The 23317-nt window shown below is 44.7% G+C and overlaps 1 protein-coding gene across 1 annotated transcript in view; it reads left to right on the forward strand.

Annotated features, from left to right (window-relative positions):
* The window catches only part of LOC126976325 (integrator complex subunit 9), a 45098-nt gene that overhangs the window by 13671 nt on the left and 8110 nt on the right, over positions 1–23317 (forward strand). The window contains exons 5-8 of the mRNA XM_050824607.1: positions 2891–3142; positions 6695–6913; positions 9180–9282; positions 20357–20577. Of these exons, the coding sequence (XP_050680564.1) occupies positions 2891–3142; positions 6695–6913; positions 9180–9282; positions 20357–20577 (795 nt within the window). The remainder of the gene's footprint in view (positions 1–2890; positions 3143–6694; positions 6914–9179; positions 9283–20356; positions 20578–23317) is intronic.

Consider the following 23317-nt stretch of genomic DNA (forward strand, 5'->3'; position numbering starts at 1 on the left):
CGACGCCACCGCCGTCAGCTCGGGCTTCTGTCTGGGCTCCGCCAACTGGGTGCTGCGCTCGCCGCACCACAAGGTACGCTCGCATCACTCGGCCGCCGCCTGTACGCGGGCCCTGGCGCGCGTGCGGGTGGTGGGCTACGACGAGCGGGTGGACGTGTACGGCGCGCTCGACGCCACCGCCGTCAGCTCGGGCTTCTGTCTGGGCTCCGCCAACTGGGTGCTGCGCTCGCCGCACCACAAGGTACGCTCGCATCACTCGGCCGCCGCCTGTACGCGGGCCCTGGCGCGCGTGCGGGTGGTGGGCTACGACGAGCGGGTGGACGTGTACGGCGCGCTCGACGCCACCGCCGTCAGCTCGGGCTTCTGTCTGGGCTCCGCCAACTGGGTGCTGCGCTCGCCGCACCACAAGGTACGCTCGCATCACTCGGCCGCCGCCTGTACGCGGGCCCTGGCGCGCGTGCGGGTGGTGGGCTACGACGAGCGGGTGGACGTGTACGGCGCGCTCGACGCCACCGCCGTCAGCTCGGGCTTCTGTCTGGGCTCCGCCAACTGGGTGCTGCGCTCGCCGCACCACAAGGTACGCTCGCATCACTCGGCCGCCGCCTGTACGCGGGCCCTGGCGCGCGTGCGGGTGGTGGGCTACGACGAGCGGGTGGACGTGTACGGCGCGCTCGACGCCACCGCCGTCAGCTCGGGCTTCTGTCTGGGCTCCGCCAACTGGGTGCTGCGCTCGCCGCACCACAAGGTACGCTCGCATCACTCGGCCGCCGCCTGTACGCGGGCCCTGGCGCGCGTGCGGGTGGTGGGCTACGACGAGCGGGTGGACGTGTACGGCGCGCTCGACGCCACCGCCGTCAGCTCGGGCTTCTGTCTGGGCTCCGCCAACTGGGTGCTGCGCTCGCCGCACCACAAGGTACGCTCGCATCACTCGGCCGCCGCCTGTACGCGGGCCCTGGCGCGCGTGCGGGTGGTGGGCTACGACGAGCGGGTGGACGTGTACGGCGCGCTCGACGCCACCGCCGTCAGCTCGGGCTTCTGTCTGGGCTCCGCCAACTGGGTGCTGCGCTCGCCGCACCACAAGGTACGCTCGCATCACTCGGCCGCCGCCTGTACGCGGGCCCTGGCGCGCGTGCGGGTGGTGGGCTACGACGAGCGGGTGGACGTGTACGGCGCGCTCGACGCCACCGCCGTCAGCTCGGGCTTCTGTCTGGGCTCCGCCAACTGGGTGCTGCGCTCGCCGCACCACAAGGTACGCTCGCATCACTCGGCCGCCGCCTGTACGCGGGCCCTGGCGCGCGTGCGGGTGGTGGGCTACGACGAGCGGGTGGACGTGTACGGCGCGCTCGACGCCACCGCCGTCAGCTCGGGCTTCTGTCTGGGCTCCGCCAACTGGGTGCTGCGCTCGCCGCACCACAAGGTACGCTCGCATCACTCGGCCGCCGCCTGTACGCGGGCCCTGGCGCGCGTGCGGGTGGTGGGCTACGACGAGCGGGTGGACGTGTACGGCGCGCTCGACGCCACCGCCGTCAGCTCGGGCTTCTGTCTGGGCTCCGCCAACTGGGTGCTGCGCTCGCCGCACCACAAGGTACGCTCGCATCACTCGGCCGCCGCCTGTACGCGGGCCCTGGCGCGCGTGCGGGTGGTGGGCTACGACGAGCGGGTGGACGTGTACGGCGCGCTCGACGCCACCGCCGTCAGCTCGGGCTTCTGTCTGGGCTCCGCCAACTGGGTGCTGCGCTCGCCGCACCACAAGGTACGCTCGCATCACTCGGCCGCCGCCTGTACGCGGGCCCTGGCGCGCGTGCGGGTGGTGGGCTACGACGAGCGGGTGGACGTGTACGGCGCGCTCGACGCCACCGCCGTCAGCTCGGGCTTCTGTCTGGGCTCCGCCAACTGGGTGCTGCGCTCGCCGCACCACAAGGTACGCTCGCATCACTCGGCCGCCGCCTGTACGCGGGCCCTGGCGCGCGTGCGGGTGGTGGGCTACGACGAGCGGGTGGACGTGTACGGCGCGCTCGACGCCACCGCCGTCAGCTCGGGCTTCTGTCTGGGCTCCGCCAACTGGGTGCTGCGCTCGCCGCACCACAAGGTACGCTCGCATCACTCGGCCGCCGCCTGTACGCGGGCCCTGGAGCGCGTGCGGGTGGTGGGCTACGACGAGCGGGTGGACGTGTACGGCGCGCTCGACGCCACCGCCGTCAGCTCGGGCTTCTGTCTGGGCTCCGCCAACTGGGTGCTGCGCTCGCCGCACCACAAGGTACGCTCGCATCACTTAACGGTACTGCTTGATCACTCCATTTGCATACAGTATGTAAGTAGAACTATTTAGTGAGCATTGCATAATATATGGCTCTAAACATCCTTCTTGAGAGCATAATATGGTCGAGTTTTTTTTCCTCACCGTCGTCTCTCTCCAATATGATTCCTAGTGGGGCGGCCCATTCTATTTCCTAAATTATAGTCGAGGGAAACGATGGTCCATGCGTTAAGCTCGTGTACGGGAGCTGCTTGTGGTGGCCGGCTCATCCTGTTACCGGAAACAGCGCCATGTTGCTAAAATGAAAGTTATTTTGTATATTTATCTTTAAAATCGTTAATAATATAGTATGATAATATTTTTGTTGCATTACTTTACGTAGATACAAATCTATCACCTCCGCTTTCATATATGTACCTCTGTTTCTGTAATCTAACGGTCACTACTTCTCGTCTCAAACAATGGGAGCTTCTGGCAACTTTGAACAAAAATGTCATGAGTTAACCAATCACTTATTCTATACCAGTCGGAAAGAAATACGAATTCCGGACATAGTTCAAATGTGGACCAGAAGCATATCCAAAGCTGGTTTGATGATCTAGTGATGACAGGTGTGTCGTGTGTCGTCGGCAGGTGGCGTACGTGAGCGGCTCGTCCACGCTCACCACCCACCCGCGGCCCATCAACCAGGCGGCCCTGCGCGGCGCCGACCTGCTGCTGCTGTGCGCGCTGACGCAGACGCCGGCGCACAACCCCGACCACATGCTGGGCGACCTGTGCGTGCACGCCGCGGCCACGCTGCGCGCCGGCGGCTCCGTGCTGTGCCCCGTGTACCCGTCGGGCGTGCTGTACGACCTGCTGGAGTGTCTGTCGGCGCACCTGGAGGTGAGGCGGCAAGAGGTGCTTGTGCGACAAGTAGTTTCTTGCAAAACGCGCGGTTGTGGTGTGCTAGACGTCTACGTGATGCGGGTGCTACTTTGCACGTAATGTCCGGTGGTGGGATTCGGCCACTGGAATTAATCCGATTAAATTTTTTGAGCACTCAATATGATAAATGCGGTAGAAGATACAGAGGGAACTCATATCTCTACACAATTCCATAGAATCAGGTGGAATGAAAGAAGCTGATACTGGGGAGTACCCTTCGAAAGGTGAGAACAGTACTCCGGCGGAGTTTTGTCTGGAAGTCTTATATAGTTGCAGGCGGTGGCTTATAGTGAAGTACTGTCTCGGCTTACTGAGTAAACCAAGCTTTTAACACGCTAAACGCCATGGGGGTCACCGGTGACCTCACCCTTCCTCTATCATAGCGCCATGGGGGTCACCGGTGACCTCAACGTATAGTCATATTCAAACTACTTTTTCTCGCCGCCGGCCATACTGACTGTTACTTTATTCGTACTCCGTGACCGGCACGGCGCTGTAGAACTATACTGCGCAGTGGGACAAACATACCTTGTAAGGAATTTAAAAAATGAAAGATAGCGAAAAAAGTAACCAAAATAAAAATTCAGGATATATAATTCAAATTAGTCTTTATTATTTAAACGAAAATTAGCAGTCTTTATTTTTTAATGAAATACAAACATAAAAATCAGTTTTACTGAAAAATAAAATAAAGTTCTCATTAGTAAGCATAATTACAAACAACCATTAGAAATATAAATAATTAGCCATAATATTTGACAAAACATGCTGTAAAAGATGAGATAAGAAACCTTTTATAGCATCAACATATTAGCGATGGACATAATTGAAACATTTTAGACAAAAGTGAGGCTCCCCCTTACATTGCACACAGTACGTACTCACTTTCTTAGCTTTATTCTTAGCTACTTTACGACCAAATTCCTGTACTGAATCTTTATAACATTGCACGCAAAAACGACGCGTGTCTCTTACTTTTCCTTCCTTTAATTTTAGAACATGCTTGAGTCTTTTAGGTCTTTCATTGATAATTATTTCTTGGGAATCTGCTGGCCGAGTCAAATAATTTATGAGAGCCCTCCTAAAGTCGACAATTGAAGATTTGCTCTGCTTATTTTCATTGTACATGACCCAAGCATTTACAACTGCCGTATTTAGAAGTAGTTCTATTGCCAATTTTCTATACCATTTTACGGTTTTCCGCAATGGCGAAGAATAGGCACCCATCTGGTCACTCATGTCTACAGACCCTTTCGATTTATTATAATCCAAAATAACTTTTGGTTTACGAATCTGTTTGCCTTTTTCACCACCACAGCAATTTTGTCGGAATGCTTTGTCGACAGCATAAGCACGTCCCTCTTATCTTTCCATTTAAGCACTGTTACTCTATCTTCATTCTCCATAGCCATTGTTTCACCTTTTTGCAGTTTCGAATCAATAACAGCCTTAGGCAATCCTCTTCTGTTTTTTCGCAATGTGCCAATTAAATGGGTTAGCTTCTCCAATAACCGATAAGCCAGTTGCAAGCTAGTGTACCAATTATCAGTTGCTAGCGTGTGTCCTTTGTCAAATATATTTTCACATAGTGCCATCACCACATTTGTTGGCGTAGTATTTATTGCGTCACTGTTTTTCCCACTATACAAATTAAGTTTGCAAGTATATCCGGGAACAGTACATAACTTAAATAGCTTCATGCCATACTTGTGTCGCTTACTTTTATTGTATTGCCTGAATATTATTCGACCTCTGAAAGGTACTTGGCTTTCATCCACACAAACATCTTTAGGCGAATAATATTTCTGGAAAGTAGCATTGAGAGCATCGAGTAAAGGTCTTATTTTGGCAATACGATCGTTTCTGTCGACAGATAAATTGTCGCTAAAGTGTAGGTATTGCAGTAGTAACTCGAAGCGGTTCCTACTCATAACGGTGGCTGGAAAAGTTTGTCCAAGTATCTTGTCTTTGCTCCAATAATAAGCTAATTTCGGCAGCTTTACTACGCCCATAAACAAGACCAGCCCAAGAAACTGTTTTATTTCTGTCTTGTTTGTTGGCTTCCATGAATGAGACCTTGATCCAGGCTTTGTTTGCTTGGCTGTGATGTTTTGACTTGCGAACAAATTTGTCTGCTCAGCAATCATTTTAAGAATTTCTTCAGGCACTAATAGATCATAATACTGGTCAGGGCCAGCTTCTTTCAGCAAATTAGAATATGGAGGTTTCATACCCTCGAACTCGGTGAAAGGAATCACTGATGGCTGTCGTTTTTTTGGTCTCGACCATTTTGAGGTAATACGGTCATTTTGCGATATATTGGCGGCAACAAAATTTTCATCCGACTCACTGTCACTATCACTTGCGATAACCAAACGTCTTTTCTTTTTCGGTAATTGCATGGGTTCACTATCCGATTCTACGAGAGTGTCATTGTTTATAGAAGCGATTGAAAAAGAAATTTCTAACGCGTTGATTTGCTTCCATTCATCCTGCGTAAATTCGAAGTTCTCCATAGCTAAATCCATATCTAAAGGCTCGCGCATTAACTATTCAATAAGAAAATGATGACAGCTAAGATAGTAGGAACGTAATTGATCTAGTAACACACGTTCTATCACCGTAAGCGCGAGCGCACTACTGGTGTAGCGGGTGGCCGGCGGGGTGGCCGGCGAGGCGTCGGGTACCGGAGAATATATTTTCTGTATTTGTGCGCCATGGGGTGCACCGGTGACCTTAGCTATGTATTTGACTGTAACTATGTAACTCATGTACAGAATTGAAAACTTATTTTCTATACGTATCGTAACATAATAAACAAATTACGACCAAAAGTATTTTTACGATTTTTATTTTTTTCTATCGGTGTTTAACGTGTTAAGAGGTCAGTGTGGCGTTTATTTCCAAGTGACCATAGAACTAAACTCTCGATATATCGACGCCACGGATGCTAATACAGGCTTTGGCAGCTAGAGTTGACTTTTTAATGGTGAGCACTCGAAGTTGTGTCTTTTTATGGTAAAATTGGACTAAATTAGTTGACATCTTTCAGGGTTATTGCAAAGAATAGTATCGATTCCAGACACAAATTTGTTTCGTTTTTCGTCGACGCTATCCCGGGAAATGTTGGCTAGGTCGGTGGAGGAAGCATACTTTGTGCCGTCGTCTGCACAACAATAAATACTTTTGATTTTTAGAATACCATTGATATGTCACAGAAACAGTTTAGCTATTCCCTCCGCCGCTTTACAACCTTGCGGGATCCCAGCCTTTATGGGTTTTAAGTCGGAGCATACACCGATGATAATATATAGCCTAATGATCCGATCGGCTAAGACGCTAGTGACCCATTTGCACATCTTCTCGGGAAGCCCATAAGATGGTAGTTTCGCTCCGAGCGCTTTACGCTACACTCGATCGAAGGCCTCCGCTTTGTCTAAAAGTAACCACCTTCGACTCGACCGCTTGCGCCCACTTACGGGGGAGATGGCTGACGGAGTGGCGGCGCAGGGCGCGGGGCTGGCGGCCGTGCCGCTGTACGTGGTGTCGGCGGTGGCGGACGCGTCGCTGGCGTACAGCAACATCCTGGGCGAGTGGGTGTCGGCGGCCAAGCAGGCGCGAGTGTTGCTGCCCGAGGAGCCCTTCCCGCACGCCGCGCTGGCCCGCGCGGGCCGTCTGCGACACGCGCCGCACCTGCACGACGACGTGTTCAGTGCCGACTTCCGACAGGTAGCGTGATCATATAAACGAAGTGACTCCTCCCGTTGAATACTAATATTTACATAGACAAATACTTTGGTTGGTATGTCTAAACAAAGGTTCATTTAAAAAATTACTCAAATAATGTAACTCCCAGACCCGAACGACTACACGAAATCCTAATGTACAATATATTTCCGTTTATTGTCACAGTATTAATTTTTATTCGTCACTTCTAAATTATACAGTTTAAACAAAGTATTCAACTTAAAATCAAGTTACTAAACCCATTATGTACCTAGATACAAAAGAAGTAATAATACAAGACAAACATTTAGATCTATCCTCAGCCCCGCACTAGTTTTAGAAACTGTATTGCGGATCATCCGCTCTCGTGGACGGCTTTAGCAAAACTTTTCTTAACATATGTATAAATAAATTTATATAAATATCTATTCCGCCAATTAGGTTTTCTTTCAGGTTTAAAACATTATAGTCAGATCTAGATTAAATACAGCCAATGACTGAACTTAACTGAAAATGCAGTACACAGTGGTATAAGATTGAGCTTCATTACCAAATTACAATGAAAGTCTCTGGTACATTTCTTGTTAACTTAAGATACAACGAAATTAATAAAATAATACAAAACTAATATGTGAGTTACTTTACTACGAGTCGTCCATTTTAGAATATTTGTTTCTAAAGTAATTGTATTACAAATGAAGGGTACAGGGGCAAGACAGCGAATGTCACAAAAAATACAAATATAAGTGAAGTACATAATATAGAAACACGCGCCTATTTTATGTAGAATTATGTTAAAAGCACAAAAGCAATCATAGTCGTTCAAATATTCAACATTTCAAAACAGGTGCAAAAGTGAAATTGTCTCTGTTATAACGGAACGTAACATGGAATGTCCAATTGTCAAACTCAAATAAAGATAGTTAATGGTTATGTTTTGTTAATGTGATTGCTTAAGAGTCGGCATCATTAAGTTTCGTATTTTTCAGTCGATTTGTGGAAAAAATGGCTGAAAGCGATAAAAATATTAAAAAGAAACGAAAAACCGAATAAAAAGTTGAGCATACGTGATTAGAATGTAGCAATAAATTTAGCTTGCCTTACCTGCCTATGTTAGGTGAGTGACTTTCTTTTTTTTTTTCAAAATTTATCTACTTGTCAATTTTTAAAAAAAGGTTATTTGTATCTAAAGCTGATCTTTGTAAGGTAAACTAAAGTTTTTATCAGTAGTTTCTAAGCAATTGATATGTAAGAGAAATTTTTATACTTTCAAACATTAAAATGTTAATTACACATAAATCTGTTTGAGTGACATTCCTTCTTTTGCCCCTGTACCCTTCAAATGGTCAGTCCAGAAACTTTCTGAAACCTAGACTCTAGACAGTTTCGCAAAGACGCTTGGAGGTAAGGGTTGCAACAATTAAACGATTACATGCATTTTATCATTTTATATAGGAGAAACTATAATAAAATAATATTTGTTCAACGCCATTAAATGTTTCGTGAGCAAAAGAATTACAAAAAGACAATTGGAACGTGCGAAATTTATAATTGTGAACAAATACAATAGTAGGTATAATAAGAGACAGTATATAACATAAAATATTATAAACGAGAGAACAAAATACAAAATTACATTTAAGATAATTCTAGCTAGTTACAATATATTATACACCATTCCTCATCATCAAAACTTCATCACTTAATTATCACTTACGATCATAACTTAATTTTACGCGCATCTGTTGCTGGTGGCACAGGTGAGCTTGCCCAGCTTCTGCGTCTCCCTCCTAATAGTAAAAGAAGAAATCAATCAAAATTCAATAACAGTTCAGAGTGCTTGTTGGAATAATATTAGGTTTATCTGTGGCCTCCAAAATATTGCTTTGATATTCAACTCCATCTGTAGATCTTAATGTTTGGTACATGAATGATATGATACAAATAGAATTGTTCAAAGATTACCGTGAGGCTTTCCGTACGATACGTGTTTTGACAATCGCAGAGTAAGAAATGATTCATTAGTAAGTAGTCAAGGTGACGTCACTGCGGTTGTATCAGAAAATGAATGTGGTGCTGCAATGACGTAATCTAACGCTTTTTAAAATAAGACAGAGATGTCGGATGATTTAGCAGCGTTATACGGTACAGCTGCAACAACCACAGACAAAAGACATTTGCTTGCAGTTGTAAACATATATAAAGTGCAACAGTGGTAGTTATAACAACATAATACATGAACCACGTGTGTGTGTGTGTGTGTCCGCAGCCGTGCGTCGTGTTCTGCGGACACCCGAGCCTGCGGTTCGGCGCCGCCGTGCACCTCGTGGAGCTGTGGGCCAACAACCCGGCACACGCCATCATCTTCACCGGTAACTACTCACTGTGTCTCACTTGCTAATAGATCTCTATTGTATTTTTATTTTACAAAGACCCTAGGGTACGACTTTATCGCGTGTTCTTTGTTAACCCGGGGATGTTCAATTAAAAGATGCAACAAACTTACGAACCGATTAATTTAATGACTTTTCTAAAATGTCTATTTTACTATTATGAGTAGACGATGAATTTAACGACTGAGTTTACTCGGGGCGCGAGCGCTTATTTGCTGATTTAGATCCTGGCATTATGTCGCCATGACCAAAGCCGCTGACTCCCCTATAATAATATAATATTGACACACTTTTTACACAAATTATCTTGCCCCAAGTTAAGCATTATATATGCTTGTGTTATGGGTTACAAGACAACGATATATTTAATACAATATACTTACTTAAACATACATAAATTCATATAAACATACATAAATACATTTAAACATCCATGACTCGGAAACAAACATCCATATTCATCATATAAATGCTTGCACCTACCGGGATTCAAACCCGGGACCTCTAGCTTAGTAGGTAGGATCGCTAACCACTCGACTATACAGGTCGTCCTATACACACTGTGTCGCTACATATTTTTCATAAAATAATTAATACACGTTGTACATATTATGTAAACGAGGCAAAAATTAATTTTTTTAAATTGTCTGTTTTTTTGCTCAATCTATAAATCTGAAAAACGGGTGAATTGATTTGAAATAAGATTTTGACTGATGTATTGTGGCAGACTTCTAACTACTAACATGTAGGGCTTCTTTCATTCCGGTCGTATCACGAACATAAATAAGTTTATTATCAAAACTACCAAACTGAAAAAAAGTACCCAAACAACAATTTAATAAATGGAAAAAAAATTGACATTTTTTTTGCACTTGTACTCATTGTATGGCGTTGTATTGGCAGTGATCTGGGGGAATCCTAAGCACGATATTAGCATATTCTGCTGCTGTTTCAACGATCACACACCGTTTTGGTTTCTTTTTGGTTTTTAATATTTTTAACATGGAATTGTGACATTTTCTCCATTTTCACGTTTTTATTGGCTGCATGCTTGCATTTTGTGAATTTGGCGAGAGTAGAAGGGGGCGTTATCATTAAAATTATTGATAGTTCTTCCAATAATAGAAGCATGTTCTCGAACCACTCTTCATACAACTCCGCATTCATTTCTACGTGGTTTGAGATTTGTTTCATATAAATGCCAGCAGTGCGCCTTGTACAAAACCTTGTGCTGTATCTGCGTGGCAAATGATGAGGCGTTCGCCTTTTCCAATAGGTGCTGCGGAGGTGGAAGCAGCAGTTAAGTTAAGCCTTGTTTTATCCGTAAACACAATTTATGTTCAAATTTTTGTGTCTCAAAAAGTCACATCGTATCAAAGCAATATCTGTGCGTTCCGTTAATATTTTTCTTTTGTCCGATTTTTTATATGAAAGACAATTTTTTTCAAAACGTTGGTCAAAGAAGATTTTTTTACCACGAAATAGACCACTTATATACATAATAACATATCACATAATAAGCACTCTCAAAAGTAGCACCGAAAAATAATACTACTCAACTCGAGGTATGACAAATGCGAGACAACACTCAGCGAACGTAAATGCGTGTGACTAGCACGGGCGTATGTTGCGAGTCACAGACAACTTCAAAATGGCGGCGTCAAAATATATTATATTTTTTACAAAAAAATTAAGCGATGTCGATTATTATATTACATCTTCATGTAAATTGTCAAGCGAGCTGTCAAAAATATAATATAATTAATAAAATGGACAAGGTATAGTAATGTGTCGCCCCGTCGCGATGACACTGACGCGGCACAACTGACTACTGACGGGCATCGAAAGTCTACCTTTATGAAAAACAATCGCATAAATCTAAAATATAAGTAAAACTAAAATAAAAGTGTATTAATATTTTTGCTCCGAAGTAAACAACGTAAGTCCCACAAGTTATTCAATTAATTAGTGACGTCATAGTCAATAATAATGGACGTAAACATAAACAAACACGGCGTACGGCGGCGATGTATATACGTGTTTGTTAACTGATACACTCATATAACCTCTTCTATTTATTTTGTACATTAATGATATTTCTGTGATTATAAAGAAATATAATTCAATATTATACGCAGATGATACTGAAATATAATGCCAAATAATACGTAATGTAGTAAGTACTTTTGTAATTAATACCACTTACATTAATTTATTTTTAAATAAAGAAAAATGTCATACTATTACTTTTAAAAGAAAACGCAATCCAATATTTTAAAATTATAATCTTCGTGGTAGAGAACTCACAAGAGTCACTGAAGTTTGGAATCTAGGCATAATTTTAGACTCGAAACTCACCTACGTTAATAATATTGATAAAATTGTAAATAAAGGATATAAACAACTTGGTTTCATTTCAGTCACGAGCTCGAAAACCACTTAAGGACCCTTTAACATATACCCCCTTATTCATAATGGTCCGCTAATTTTAAACAGCCGCTTAGGAGTGTTTTTTCTCATTCTGACTTAGGTCAATAGAAGAAGACACAGTGAGAATTAGCAATGATTTAAGTTAGCAGACTACTATGAATAAGGAGGATAAAATATTATTTAATAGTTTTGTACGAACAATTGGAATTTGCTTGTGCAATTTGGAAGCCGTTTTATCAAATCCAGGTTGATCGTTTAGAGGGAATTCAAAAAAAGTTTATTAAGACTCTAAAATTTAGTACTGGACATGATGAAGACATAAAATATATCTTATAAATTATTTTAACAAAAAAACAACCAACTTCAAAAACACTATTCGAAACAATAGATATAATATGCACTAAAAAGTATCAAAATAATTGCGTATTTTATTCATTCTAATTAATTAATTTAATTCTAGTTACGATTATTGTTATTTTTGGAATCGGTGTCCTTCCGTCGCGACCCGCTCTCGCCTCTCGCCTCCTCACGACTGAAGCACATCTCACCTAATGTATGTAGTTACAAACCTATCGTGGATGACACCGACTCCAAAAATTACAATAATCGTAACTAGAATTAGATTAATTAATTAGATTTTATAAAAATACGTAATTATTTTTAAACTTTTTAGTGCATATTATATCTATTGTTTTGAATAGTGTGTTCTAAGTAAATCCATCGAATAGCATTATATTACAAATATTGCTTAGTAGTTTTTTAAGATTTTATTTTATTCTTTTTAATGTCCATCCATTTATTTCTGGACGATAACTGTACTAAATATTCGGTTTTCCATCTCTTCCATAAATCTTGAAACAAGATAGTAGTCAAATGCCACCTGGTTCTAGCATCTTGACAAATTTCTATGATAGTGGTGCCTGATCGGGCCATTAAAAAATGAGCTGGAGTCAAAAAATCATGCACGAAGGACCATGAAAAGGGGTGCACTTAGGGGTAAATATATGGATATTGGTTTTATGGTAAAAGTATTTATTTACTTAAGATACTAAATTAATCTATGACACTTGCTAAATAACTATAATTATTGGTTCTACTTGTGAGTACGCGGATCTCTACTATTAATTAGTTAAAATGGTTACTCGGACCAGTCCTGTAATGGTTATAGACAAATGGTTAGTGGTAACTAGGACCGGACCGATCAATGGTTAATGGTTACTGCTGTTAATGGTTACGCGTACTGCATATCTACAATGCATTGGTAATAAATAATAATGGTTAATATGGTTACTCGGGCCGATCCTGTAATGGTTAATGGTAAATAGGACCGGACCGATCAATGGTCACCCGCGTACTGCCTTACTAAAGGCAACACATGGTTTTATTACAATTAGTTTTATCTACTAAGCAATATTTGTAATATAATGCTGTTCGGTGGAACAAATAACTATTATTCTCGATTCCACTCAGTAGAACTTGTTTTACCCACAATAGCGTTGTACAATTTTACCTGCGTAGGGATCCACACTCACTTATTAAAACACTGACACTCACATTAAAACACTGACACTCACATTAAAACACTATATTCACTCTGATAAAGAACAACAACAAAAATTCAAACCAACTAATTGATAGGGCAAAACGTTACATATCTTGTTAGCGCGAAGTAAACAACTACTAGCGCCATCTATCAATTTTTATACAAACTTTATATGAGTAACATCGAAAATCAGTTAACGCAGTTAGACATTCCGCCCACCAAGGATTTATCCTTTAAAAACTAAGAGCCTTCTAAACATTTTAACAACATATAATTTTACAGAAAACATAGAACAGCTGGTTCATAATAAATTACTGAACCGCCCACCGTGAACATCTCACAGAATTAAATACAAAATCCAAAAAAAAACTAAACAGTTTGTGATGAATTGAACTACTCAGACAATCTAATATACTTAAACTATAAAATTAAACCTAACTAAATACCACAATCATTTTCAAGTACACTTATTTTGCTTAAGGGTCTTTTTATAAAACCATTTTTACACTTAAGAGTAACAACCCTAGTTACATTGTCAGGTCCAACATGTTTCTGTGTAATTTTGCCTAAAATCCATTTAGATGGTGGAATGTTATCATCTCTTACAATGCAAACATCATTAAGTTTTGGTTCATACAATTTTGACTGCCACTTATATCTTTGATTTAAATTACATAAATATTCTTTAGACCACCTTTGCCAAAAGTCTCTAACTATTTTTTGAATTAACTTCCATCTATCTAATCTACTAGTATTACAGTCAATATAACTCTCATCACTAACATTTAATAAAGACTCACCTACCAAAAAATGACCAGGAGTCAATGGGAGAAGGTCATCTGCTTCATTACTAATTACGGAAATAGGACGCGAGTTTAAGCATGCTTCTATTTGTGATAGTACAGTAGCTAGCTCTTCGTATGTAAGAGTACTATCCCCGATAACTTTCTTCAAATGATTTTTAGCGCACCGTACTCCAGCTTCCCATAAGCCTCCAAAATTTGGTGACTGTGGTGGTATAAAATGCCACGTTGTAGATTCCAATGTTAATAGCTCGGCTATTTCATCTGGGAGGTTCGATTTAGCTCGATCGAACATGTCGCGTAATTGATTATCAGCACCAACAAAATTTGTGCCATTGTCGCTATATAGATCTTGACAATGGCCACGTCTAGATGTGAATCTTCTAAATGCTGCAATGAATCCCTTAGATGTTAAATCCGTCACAGCCTCAATGTGTATAGCACGTGTCACCATACAGACAAATACACAAATATATCCTTTGTAGGATTTCGCACCACGTCCTGGCGAAAACTTGATATTAACTGGTCCTGCATAATCTACCCCTGTTGCCTTGAATGGCTTGCATGGCTTTAACCTTGCTTCAGGAAGTTGTCCCATTAGCTGCACTCTATTCGCTTTTGAATGTCTTAAACAAGCAATACATCTCCTGAAATGCTTTTTGACCTGATCTCTAGCCCGTATTATCCAATATTTGGAACGAATGAAATTTAACATAACTTGTGGTCCCCCGTGAAGCGTTTTGCTATGCGCATCCGATACTAATAACTGTGTAAGATGAGACTTAGTCGGTATAATTATCGGATGCCGCGCGTCATAGCTTACGTTGGCCAAATCAATACGTCCACCTACCCTTAATAACCCCTTTTGATCCAAAATTGGGCAAAGAGTATGAAGAATGCTTCGTTTCGGTATTTCCTTTCCGTTCGCTAGTAACGTAATCTCTTCATTAAAAGCAAATTTCTGAGCTTGTTTAATGCACTTGTCTAATGTCTGATTCATTTCCTTTACAGTAATAAATCTAGGTAAAGCTTCTCTCTCAGTCTTTGGTAGTATTATTCTCCAACAGTACGAAATCACTCTTAACAATTTCGTTAAACTTGAAAATCTCATCCATTCAAAATCTTCTTTACTCTCTGTAACTTTCATTGAAATTATTCTTTCTTCTTCATGTGTCTCGTCTAGTTGTAGGTTAGGTACATTAATATCAATTTCTCTCAGCCACTGAGGTCCATGCCACCATAAATCATGTGATACCATTTCTGATGGATTTAATCCTCTTGAAGCGCAGTCTGAAGGGTTGGTCTCGGTCGAGACATGTCTCCATTGATCGTAGTCCATTATAGATAGAATTTCTGACACACGATTACTAACAAACGTTGACCATTTACTTGATCCCCCCTTCAGCCAAGCTAATACTATTGTCGAATCAGTCCAACCATATAGATTTTCCTTTGATGTAGGGATCACTTGAGATATTTCATTTAATAATTTCGCTGCAAGAACTGCGCCACACAATTCCAAACGCGGAATTGAAACTTCCTTCTCTATCGGCGCAACCTTAGTCTTAGCCGACACTAAATTCACATGCACAGATTTATCCTGATCAATGACCCGAATAAATACTGCTGCTGCATAAGCTGCCCTCGATGCGTCTGAAAACGCATGAAGTTCAACTCTGCTATCGCGTGAGCAACACATCCATCGAGGTATTCTAATTCTTTGAATTTCTACCAACTCCTTCCGAAATTGGAGCCACATTTCACTCAAGTCCTCAGTTAATGGATTGTCCCAATCTAACTGTGATTTCCATATTTTTTGGATTAATATCTTTGCTATGATGACTACAGGTGCGATCCAACCCATAGGATCATATAGTCGTGCAATGTTTGATAAAACTTGTCTTTTTGTGATTGGATATTTTACTTCTGGAATGTTGACTACGTACTCAAAATTGTCGGATTCTCGATTCCATTGAATACCCAAAACCTTCACCATATTATCTGTTTTAATAGGTAATGTGCTGCATTTATCGTTCTTATGATTGTCATCTCTGATATACTGCAACAGCTCTTGACTATTACTGCTCCACTTTTGTAATTCAAAACCACCAGACGTCATAAGTGCATTCATCTCTTCATAGATAATTTTACCTTCTTGAATCGTTTCACATCCAGTCATAAGATCGTCGATGTAGTAGTCATTTTTTGCAATTTCTGAAGCTACAGGAAACTTACTTTTCTCGTCTTCAGCCAAACGTTGTAAGCTTTTAACCGCAAGGTACGGTGCACATGCTGTTCCAAATGTCAATGTAAGTAGCTTGTAATGTTGGACGGGCATGTCTCGGCTTGGCCTCCATAAAATTCTCTGAAAATTGACATGTTTCGGATGAACAAGCACTTGCCTGTACATTTTTACCAGATCGGCAACGATGCAAATGGGATGTGTGCGCCACCTCATCAATATGTGTCTTAAGTCCTGCTGTATCTTGGGTCCAACCATAAGATTGTCATTTAGCGACACATCATTAACACCTTTGCTCGACGCGTTAAAAACAACACGAACTTTTGTTGTTTCCTTGTCATCTCTAACTACAGCGTGATGTGGCAAATAGACAGCTTTAGGATTGTCCACATCATCTGCTTCGACTAGAGCCATGTGATTAAGAGTAACATACTCACGTAATACTTTTCCGTATTCTTCATACAGCCTCGGATTTTTGTTTAGTCTTCTTTCTAAAGCCAGTAGTTTTCTCATTGCTATATCCTTTGATTGTCCGTACTGACATTCAGGATCCTCATTAGTAAACGGTAGTGTAACAATGAACCTTCCATCCTTGTCCCTTATAGTTGTAGCTTCATAGAGCGTTTCGCACATTTGCTCCTCCTTAGACAATCTTTTCTGAATTTTATCTGGTTCAGCTTCTAACTCCCAAAAACGCTTGAGATAATCGTCGTTGTCCTTGATTTGCAAATGCAAGCTAGTTATTTTAGTCTTAGCCGAAGATGAATTGGACACTTGTCCCGATAAAACCCAACCAAACGCCGTATTTTGCGCGATGAGATTTCCTTTAGGGTGTTTTATCATGCCCTCTAACAAAATATTTGCGTAAACTTCAGCTCCTAGTAAGATATCAATCTTACCCGGGGTTGCGTAATTCGGATCAGCTAACTCCAAGTCCTCAATCTCTAACCAATCAGGTGAATCTAGCTTTTCACATGGAAGCATGATGTAAGCGAACCTAAAACATATGCGTTTACTTGAATATAAAATTCTGGATTGTGGCGCGACTCTAAATATAACATAACTAAATGTTTAATATGCATTTGACCATCTCCCAGACCTGATACGAACCCATTAACAGAAGTACGTTTTAAGCCAAGTAATTGAACCGCAGATTCTGTAACGAATGAGGCTTGCGAGCCTTGATCTAACAAACCACGCACTAAAAGTCTTTCACCATTACTTGATCGAGCCTTAAGAAGTGTTGTCGCCAGTAGAACATTATTACTCTGATTTTCACGCTTCGAGAAATTAGCCACGATTCTTGGTTCTGCTGTTGACGTACGTGCTTGAATAGTATTCTCAATCCCTGTTTTGGTGACTTCTTGTGAATTATGAGTGTTCTCTATGGATCCTTCTTTATCAAAGTGCAGCATCGTGTGGTGTCTTCTCCCACATTTCTTGCAGCATGTGGATTGTCGACATTTATTAACCACATGAGTGGGCTGCATGCAGTTGAAGCACAGACCCTTAGCTTGTACTAATTCTCTTCTCTGTTGTGTTGTCTGTTTTCCAAACTGCTTACATAGATTTAAGTAGTGATTATCTCCGCATAAAGCACACAAAGTATCTGGCTTCTTGCTCTCTTGTTGAACTGCTGTGTGAAATGATTTAGTTTTAGTGATTTGCTTTTTAGGTTGAAAACTTGTTTTAACTGTTTGCTTTCCGGAATCAATCATCTCCAAACTACGAAATCTAGCTTCAAGAAAGTCCACTAACTGCGACCAGGTAGGCAATTCCTCTGTTAGCATGCTTACTTGATTTTCCCACTGTTTGTGAGACTCTACGTCCAATCTAGAAACCACTATGTAAATCACTATTGTATCCCACGACCTTGTGTCGATACCCATATTGTTCAACGCCTTTAAGCAAGCGGTAGTTGTGTCCAGTAGTTGCTTGATAGAATGCGAAGACTCTGAAGTCGTTTGTTTTTGTGCGAATAATACTTTCATTATGGCATTTGTATTGTAACGTTTGTTGTTGTAACGTTTAGTCAGTTGCTTCCAAGCCTCTTCATAATTTCTTTCAGTGGTCGGAAAATTACGCAGCAAGTTTTCCGGTTCTCCAGATATACTACTCTTAAGATAGTGTAGTTTTTGCACTGCAGATAATTTCTCGTTTCTGTGTATTAGCGACACAAACATATCGTGAAATGTTTGCCACTCCTCATATTTGCCAGAGAAAGACGGTAATTGTATTCTTGGAAGTTTGACTTCATCATATATCGGATTATTAGTTACTGAACTAGGTTTCTCTTGAAATATGTCTAATTTTTCTTTAAGTTCTGACACATATTCGGTATATAATTCCTCAAAAGTATCAAAGTCATCATTCTTGAAATACGATAAGCCATCTACTTGTTCAGTTGTAGCAATCTGAATAAGCTCTCTATGATTATTCTTAAATTCCGTATATAAATCTTCTAAAATTGTAATTCTTGTCTCTACATATGATTTGGTAACTCTTGATTTTGGGCTCTTCTTAAAGTTCGTCAATGATTTTTCTAATCTCGCAATTAATTCTGCTTGACTTTTAATTAATTTAGCAGCCATGTCTGCGTTCAAAATCACCAATAATCAAAGAAATAAATCAATCACTTATTAAATTTATAAATGATTACAAGTCCAAAATCGATCGAAACTTTTCTAAGTTGATGATATTGTAAATTCAGTAAAATATTACAAGTCCTAAATTGATAGAATTTTTCTAAGTTGATGATCTACTTGTATATTCTGTAAAATATTACAAGTCCCAAATTGATCAAAACTTTTCTAAGTCTTTGAAATACACAAGAGTCCAAAGTCCACTTTACAATTATCCCAGGTTTCGGCACCATGTACAATTTTACCTGCGTAGGGATCCACACTCACTTATTAAAACACTGACACTCACATTAAAACACTGACACTCACATTAAAACACTATATTCACTCTGATAAAGAACAACAACAAAAATTCAAACCAACTAATTGATAGGGCAAAACGTTACATATCTTGTTAGCGCGAAGTAAACAACTACTAGCGCCATCTATCAATTTTTATACAAACTTTATATGAGTAACATCGAAAATCAGTTAACGCAGTTAGACAAGCGTCATAAGACGTTCCTGTCGACTTTAAAATAACACCTTTAAATGATATTGATATATTTTGTAACTCCATAAATAAATTCAAAACAAACCTTAAAATCAAAAACAAATGTGATAAATTTAAATAAATTACATTCGTTCCTGTAAGATATTATAGAGTATATTTTGTATACTTTATAAAATTCACCGTTTTATATATTGTATAATTAGATAAAGCAGGGAACTAAACGTTTATATTCACTCATAGTTATTAAAGTAGTTGTATGACACTGTTTGTTCCTTCTATAAATAAATAAAAAAAATATATCAAAACATTCATTCAAATTAACATCTTATTTCGTGGCAGTTAAGTTCAAAGTTGCAGCGATGTATTTTGTTTTAGTAATTGAAATGTAATTATTTAGCAAAATGATTATAAACGTCAAATTAGTTACATAATTTTATTAATTTAAAGTGGCACTTACCTGAAATACCAAACTCCATCCTTTTTAAGATTGGATATGTTGTAATTTAGACCGTTTTTCACTGAACACTTTGTCATTGCCTGGCGTTGTATTTAAAGCGCGGTCGCAACACGAATGAAAACTGCCTAATAGACGCGATGGCAGAGGTTTGCTTCAGACAATTTTTGAGTGTGATTGAGAGTCTAGATGCATATTGTACGTCAATGTGCACAATACATATAATGTAGTTTGTTAAATATATCCAGGGTGAACTTTAAAATTGTTGGGAAGTAGAAATTCCTTGATCATTAATTAGGTAAACTAGGCCTTGATACATGAAAATACCGCCGCCATTCGAAGGTGCCTCCGAACGAGACGAATCTGAGTGCCTCATACGCCCGCAGTAAAATTATTGTGTAGAAACTAGAAATTGTAATGTCAATAGACTTGTGTTCGTTCCTCAGAGCCGGACTTTCCGTACGCAGAGGCGCTGGCACCGTTCCAGCCGCTCAGCATGAAGGCTTACCACTGTCCCATCGACACCTCGCTCAACTACTCGCAGGCCAACAAGCTGGTGCGCGAGCTGCGGCCCCGTGAGCTGGCGATGCCCGAGCAGTACGCAGCACCTGCGCCCGCCGCGCCGCCGCGCCCGCACATCAGCGCCGCTGACGTGCCCACGATACTGGTGAGTGACACACACACACACACTACTCCAGGCCAACAAGCTGGTGCGCGAGCTGCGGCCCCGCGAGCTGGCGATGCCCGAGCAGTACGCAGCACCTGCGCCCGCCGCGCCGCCGCGCCCGCACATCAGCGCCGCTGACGTGCCCACGATACTGGTGAGTGACACACACACACACACTACTCCAGGCCAACAAGCTGGTGCGCGAGCTGCGGCCCCGCGAGCTGGCGATGCCCGAGCAGTACGCAGCACCTGCGCCCGCCGCGCCGCCGCGCCCGCACATCAGCGCCGCTGACGTGCCCACGATACTGGTGAGTGACACACACACACACACACACTACTCCAGGCCAACAAGCTGGTGCGCGAGCTGCGGCCCCGCGAGCTGGCGATGCCCGAGCAGTACGCAGCACCTGCGCCCGCCGCGCCGCCGCGCCCGCACATCAGCGCCGCTGACGTGCCCACGATACTGGTGAGTGACACACACACACACACTACTCCAGGCCAACAAGCTGGTGCGCGAGCTGCGGCCCCGCGAGCTGGCGATGCCCGAGCAGTACGCAGCACCTGCGCCCGCCGCGCCGCCGCGCCCGCACATCAGCGCCGCTGACGTGCCCACGATACTGGTGAGTGACACACACACACACACTACTCCAGGCCAACAAGCTGGTGCGCGAGCTGCGGCCCCGCGAGCTGGCGATGCCCGTGCAGTACGCAGCGCCTGCGCCCGCACATCAGCGCCGCTGACGTGCCCACGATACTGGTGAGTGACACACACACACACACTACTCCAGGCCAACAAGCTGGTGCGCGAGCTGCGGCCCCGCGAGCTGGCGATGCCCGTGCAGTACGCAGCGCCTGCGCCCGCACATCAGCGCCGCTGACGTGCCCACGATACTGGTGAGTGACACACACACACACACTACTCCAGGCCAACAAGCTGGTGCGCGAGCTGCGGCCCCGCGAGCTGGCGATGCCCGAGCAGTACGCAGCACCTGCGCCCGCCGCGCCGCCGCGCCCGCACATCAGCGCCGCTGACGTGCCCACGATACTGGTGAGTGACACACACACACACACACTACTCCAGGCCAACAAGCTGGTGCGCGAGCTGCGGCCCCGCGAGCTGGCGATGCCCGAGCAGTACGCAGCACCTGCGCCCGCCGCGCCGCCGCGCCCGCACATCAGCGCCGGTGACGTGCCCACGATACTGGTGAGTGACACACACACACACACTACTCCAGGCCAACAAGCTGGTGCGCGAGCTGCGGCCCCGCGAGCTGGCGATGCCCGAGCAGTACGCAGCACCTGCGCCCGCCGCGCCGCCGCGCCCGCACATCAGCGCCGCTGACGTGCCCACGATACTGGTGAGTGACACACACACACACACTACTCCAGGCCAACAAGCTGGTGCGCGAGCTGCGGCCCCGCGAGCTGGCGATGCCCGAGCAGTACGCAGCACCTGCGCCCGCCGCGCCGCCGCGCCCGCACATCAGCGCCGCTGACGTGCCCACGATACTGGTGAGTGACACACACACACACACTACTCCAGGCCAACAAGCTGGTGCGCGAGCTGCGGCCCCGCGAGCTGGCGATGCCCGAGCAGTACGCAGCACCTGCGCCCGCCGCGCCGCCGCGCCCGCACATCAGCGCCGCTGACGTGCCCACGATACTGGTGAGTGACACACACACACACACTACTCCAGGCCAACAAGCTGGTGCGCGAGCTGCGGCCCCGCGAGCTGGCGATGCCCGTGCAGTACGCAGCGCCTGCGCCCGCCCATCAGCGCCGCTGACGTGCCCACGATACTGGTGAGTGACACACACACACACACTACTCCAGGCCAACAAGCTGGTGCGCGAGCTGCGGCCCCGCGAGCTGGCGATGCCCGTGCAGTACGCAGCGCCTGCGCCCGCACATCAGCGCCGCTGACGTGCCCACGATACTGGTGAGTGACACACACACACACTACTCCAGGCCAACAAGCTGGTGCGCGAGCTGCGGCCCCGCGAGCTGGCGATGCCCGAGCAGTACGCAGCACCTGCGCCCGCCGCGCCGCCGCGCCCGCACATCAGCGCCGCTGACGTGCCCACGATACTGGTGAGTGACACACACACACACTACTCCAGGCCAACAAGCTGGTGCGCGAGCTGCGGCCCCGCGAGCTGGTGATGCCCGTGCAGTACGCAGCGCCTGCGCCCGCACATCAGCGCCGCTGACGTGCCCACGATACTGGTGAGTGACACACACACACACACTACTCCAGGCCAACAAGCTGGTGCGCGAGCTGCGGCCCCGCGAGCTGGCGATGGCCGAGCAGTACGCAGCACCTGCGCCCGCCGCGCCGCCGCGCCCGCACATCAGCGCCGCTGACGTGCCCACGATACTGGTGAGTGACACACACACACACACTACTCCAGGCCAACAAGCTGGTGCGCGAGCTGCGGCCCCGCGAGCTGGCGATGCCCGAGCAGTACGCAGCACCTGCGCCCGCCGCGCCGCCGCGCCCGCACATCAGCGCCGCTGACGTGCCCACGATACTGGTGAGTGACACACACACACACACTACTCCAGGCCAACAAGCTGGTGCGCGAGCTGCGGCCCCGCGAGCTGGCGATGCCCGTGCTGTACGCAGCGCCTGCGCCCGCACATCAGCGCCGCTGACGTGCCCACGATACTGGTGAGTGACACACACACACACACTACTCCAGGCCAACAAGCTGGTGCGCGAGCTGCGGCCCCGCGAGC

Source organism: Leptidea sinapis, chromosome 40 (assembly GCF_905404315.1).
Source record: "Leptidea sinapis chromosome 40, ilLepSina1.1, whole genome shotgun sequence".
Lineage (NCBI taxonomy): Eukaryota > Metazoa > Arthropoda > Insecta > Lepidoptera > Pieridae > Leptidea > Leptidea sinapis.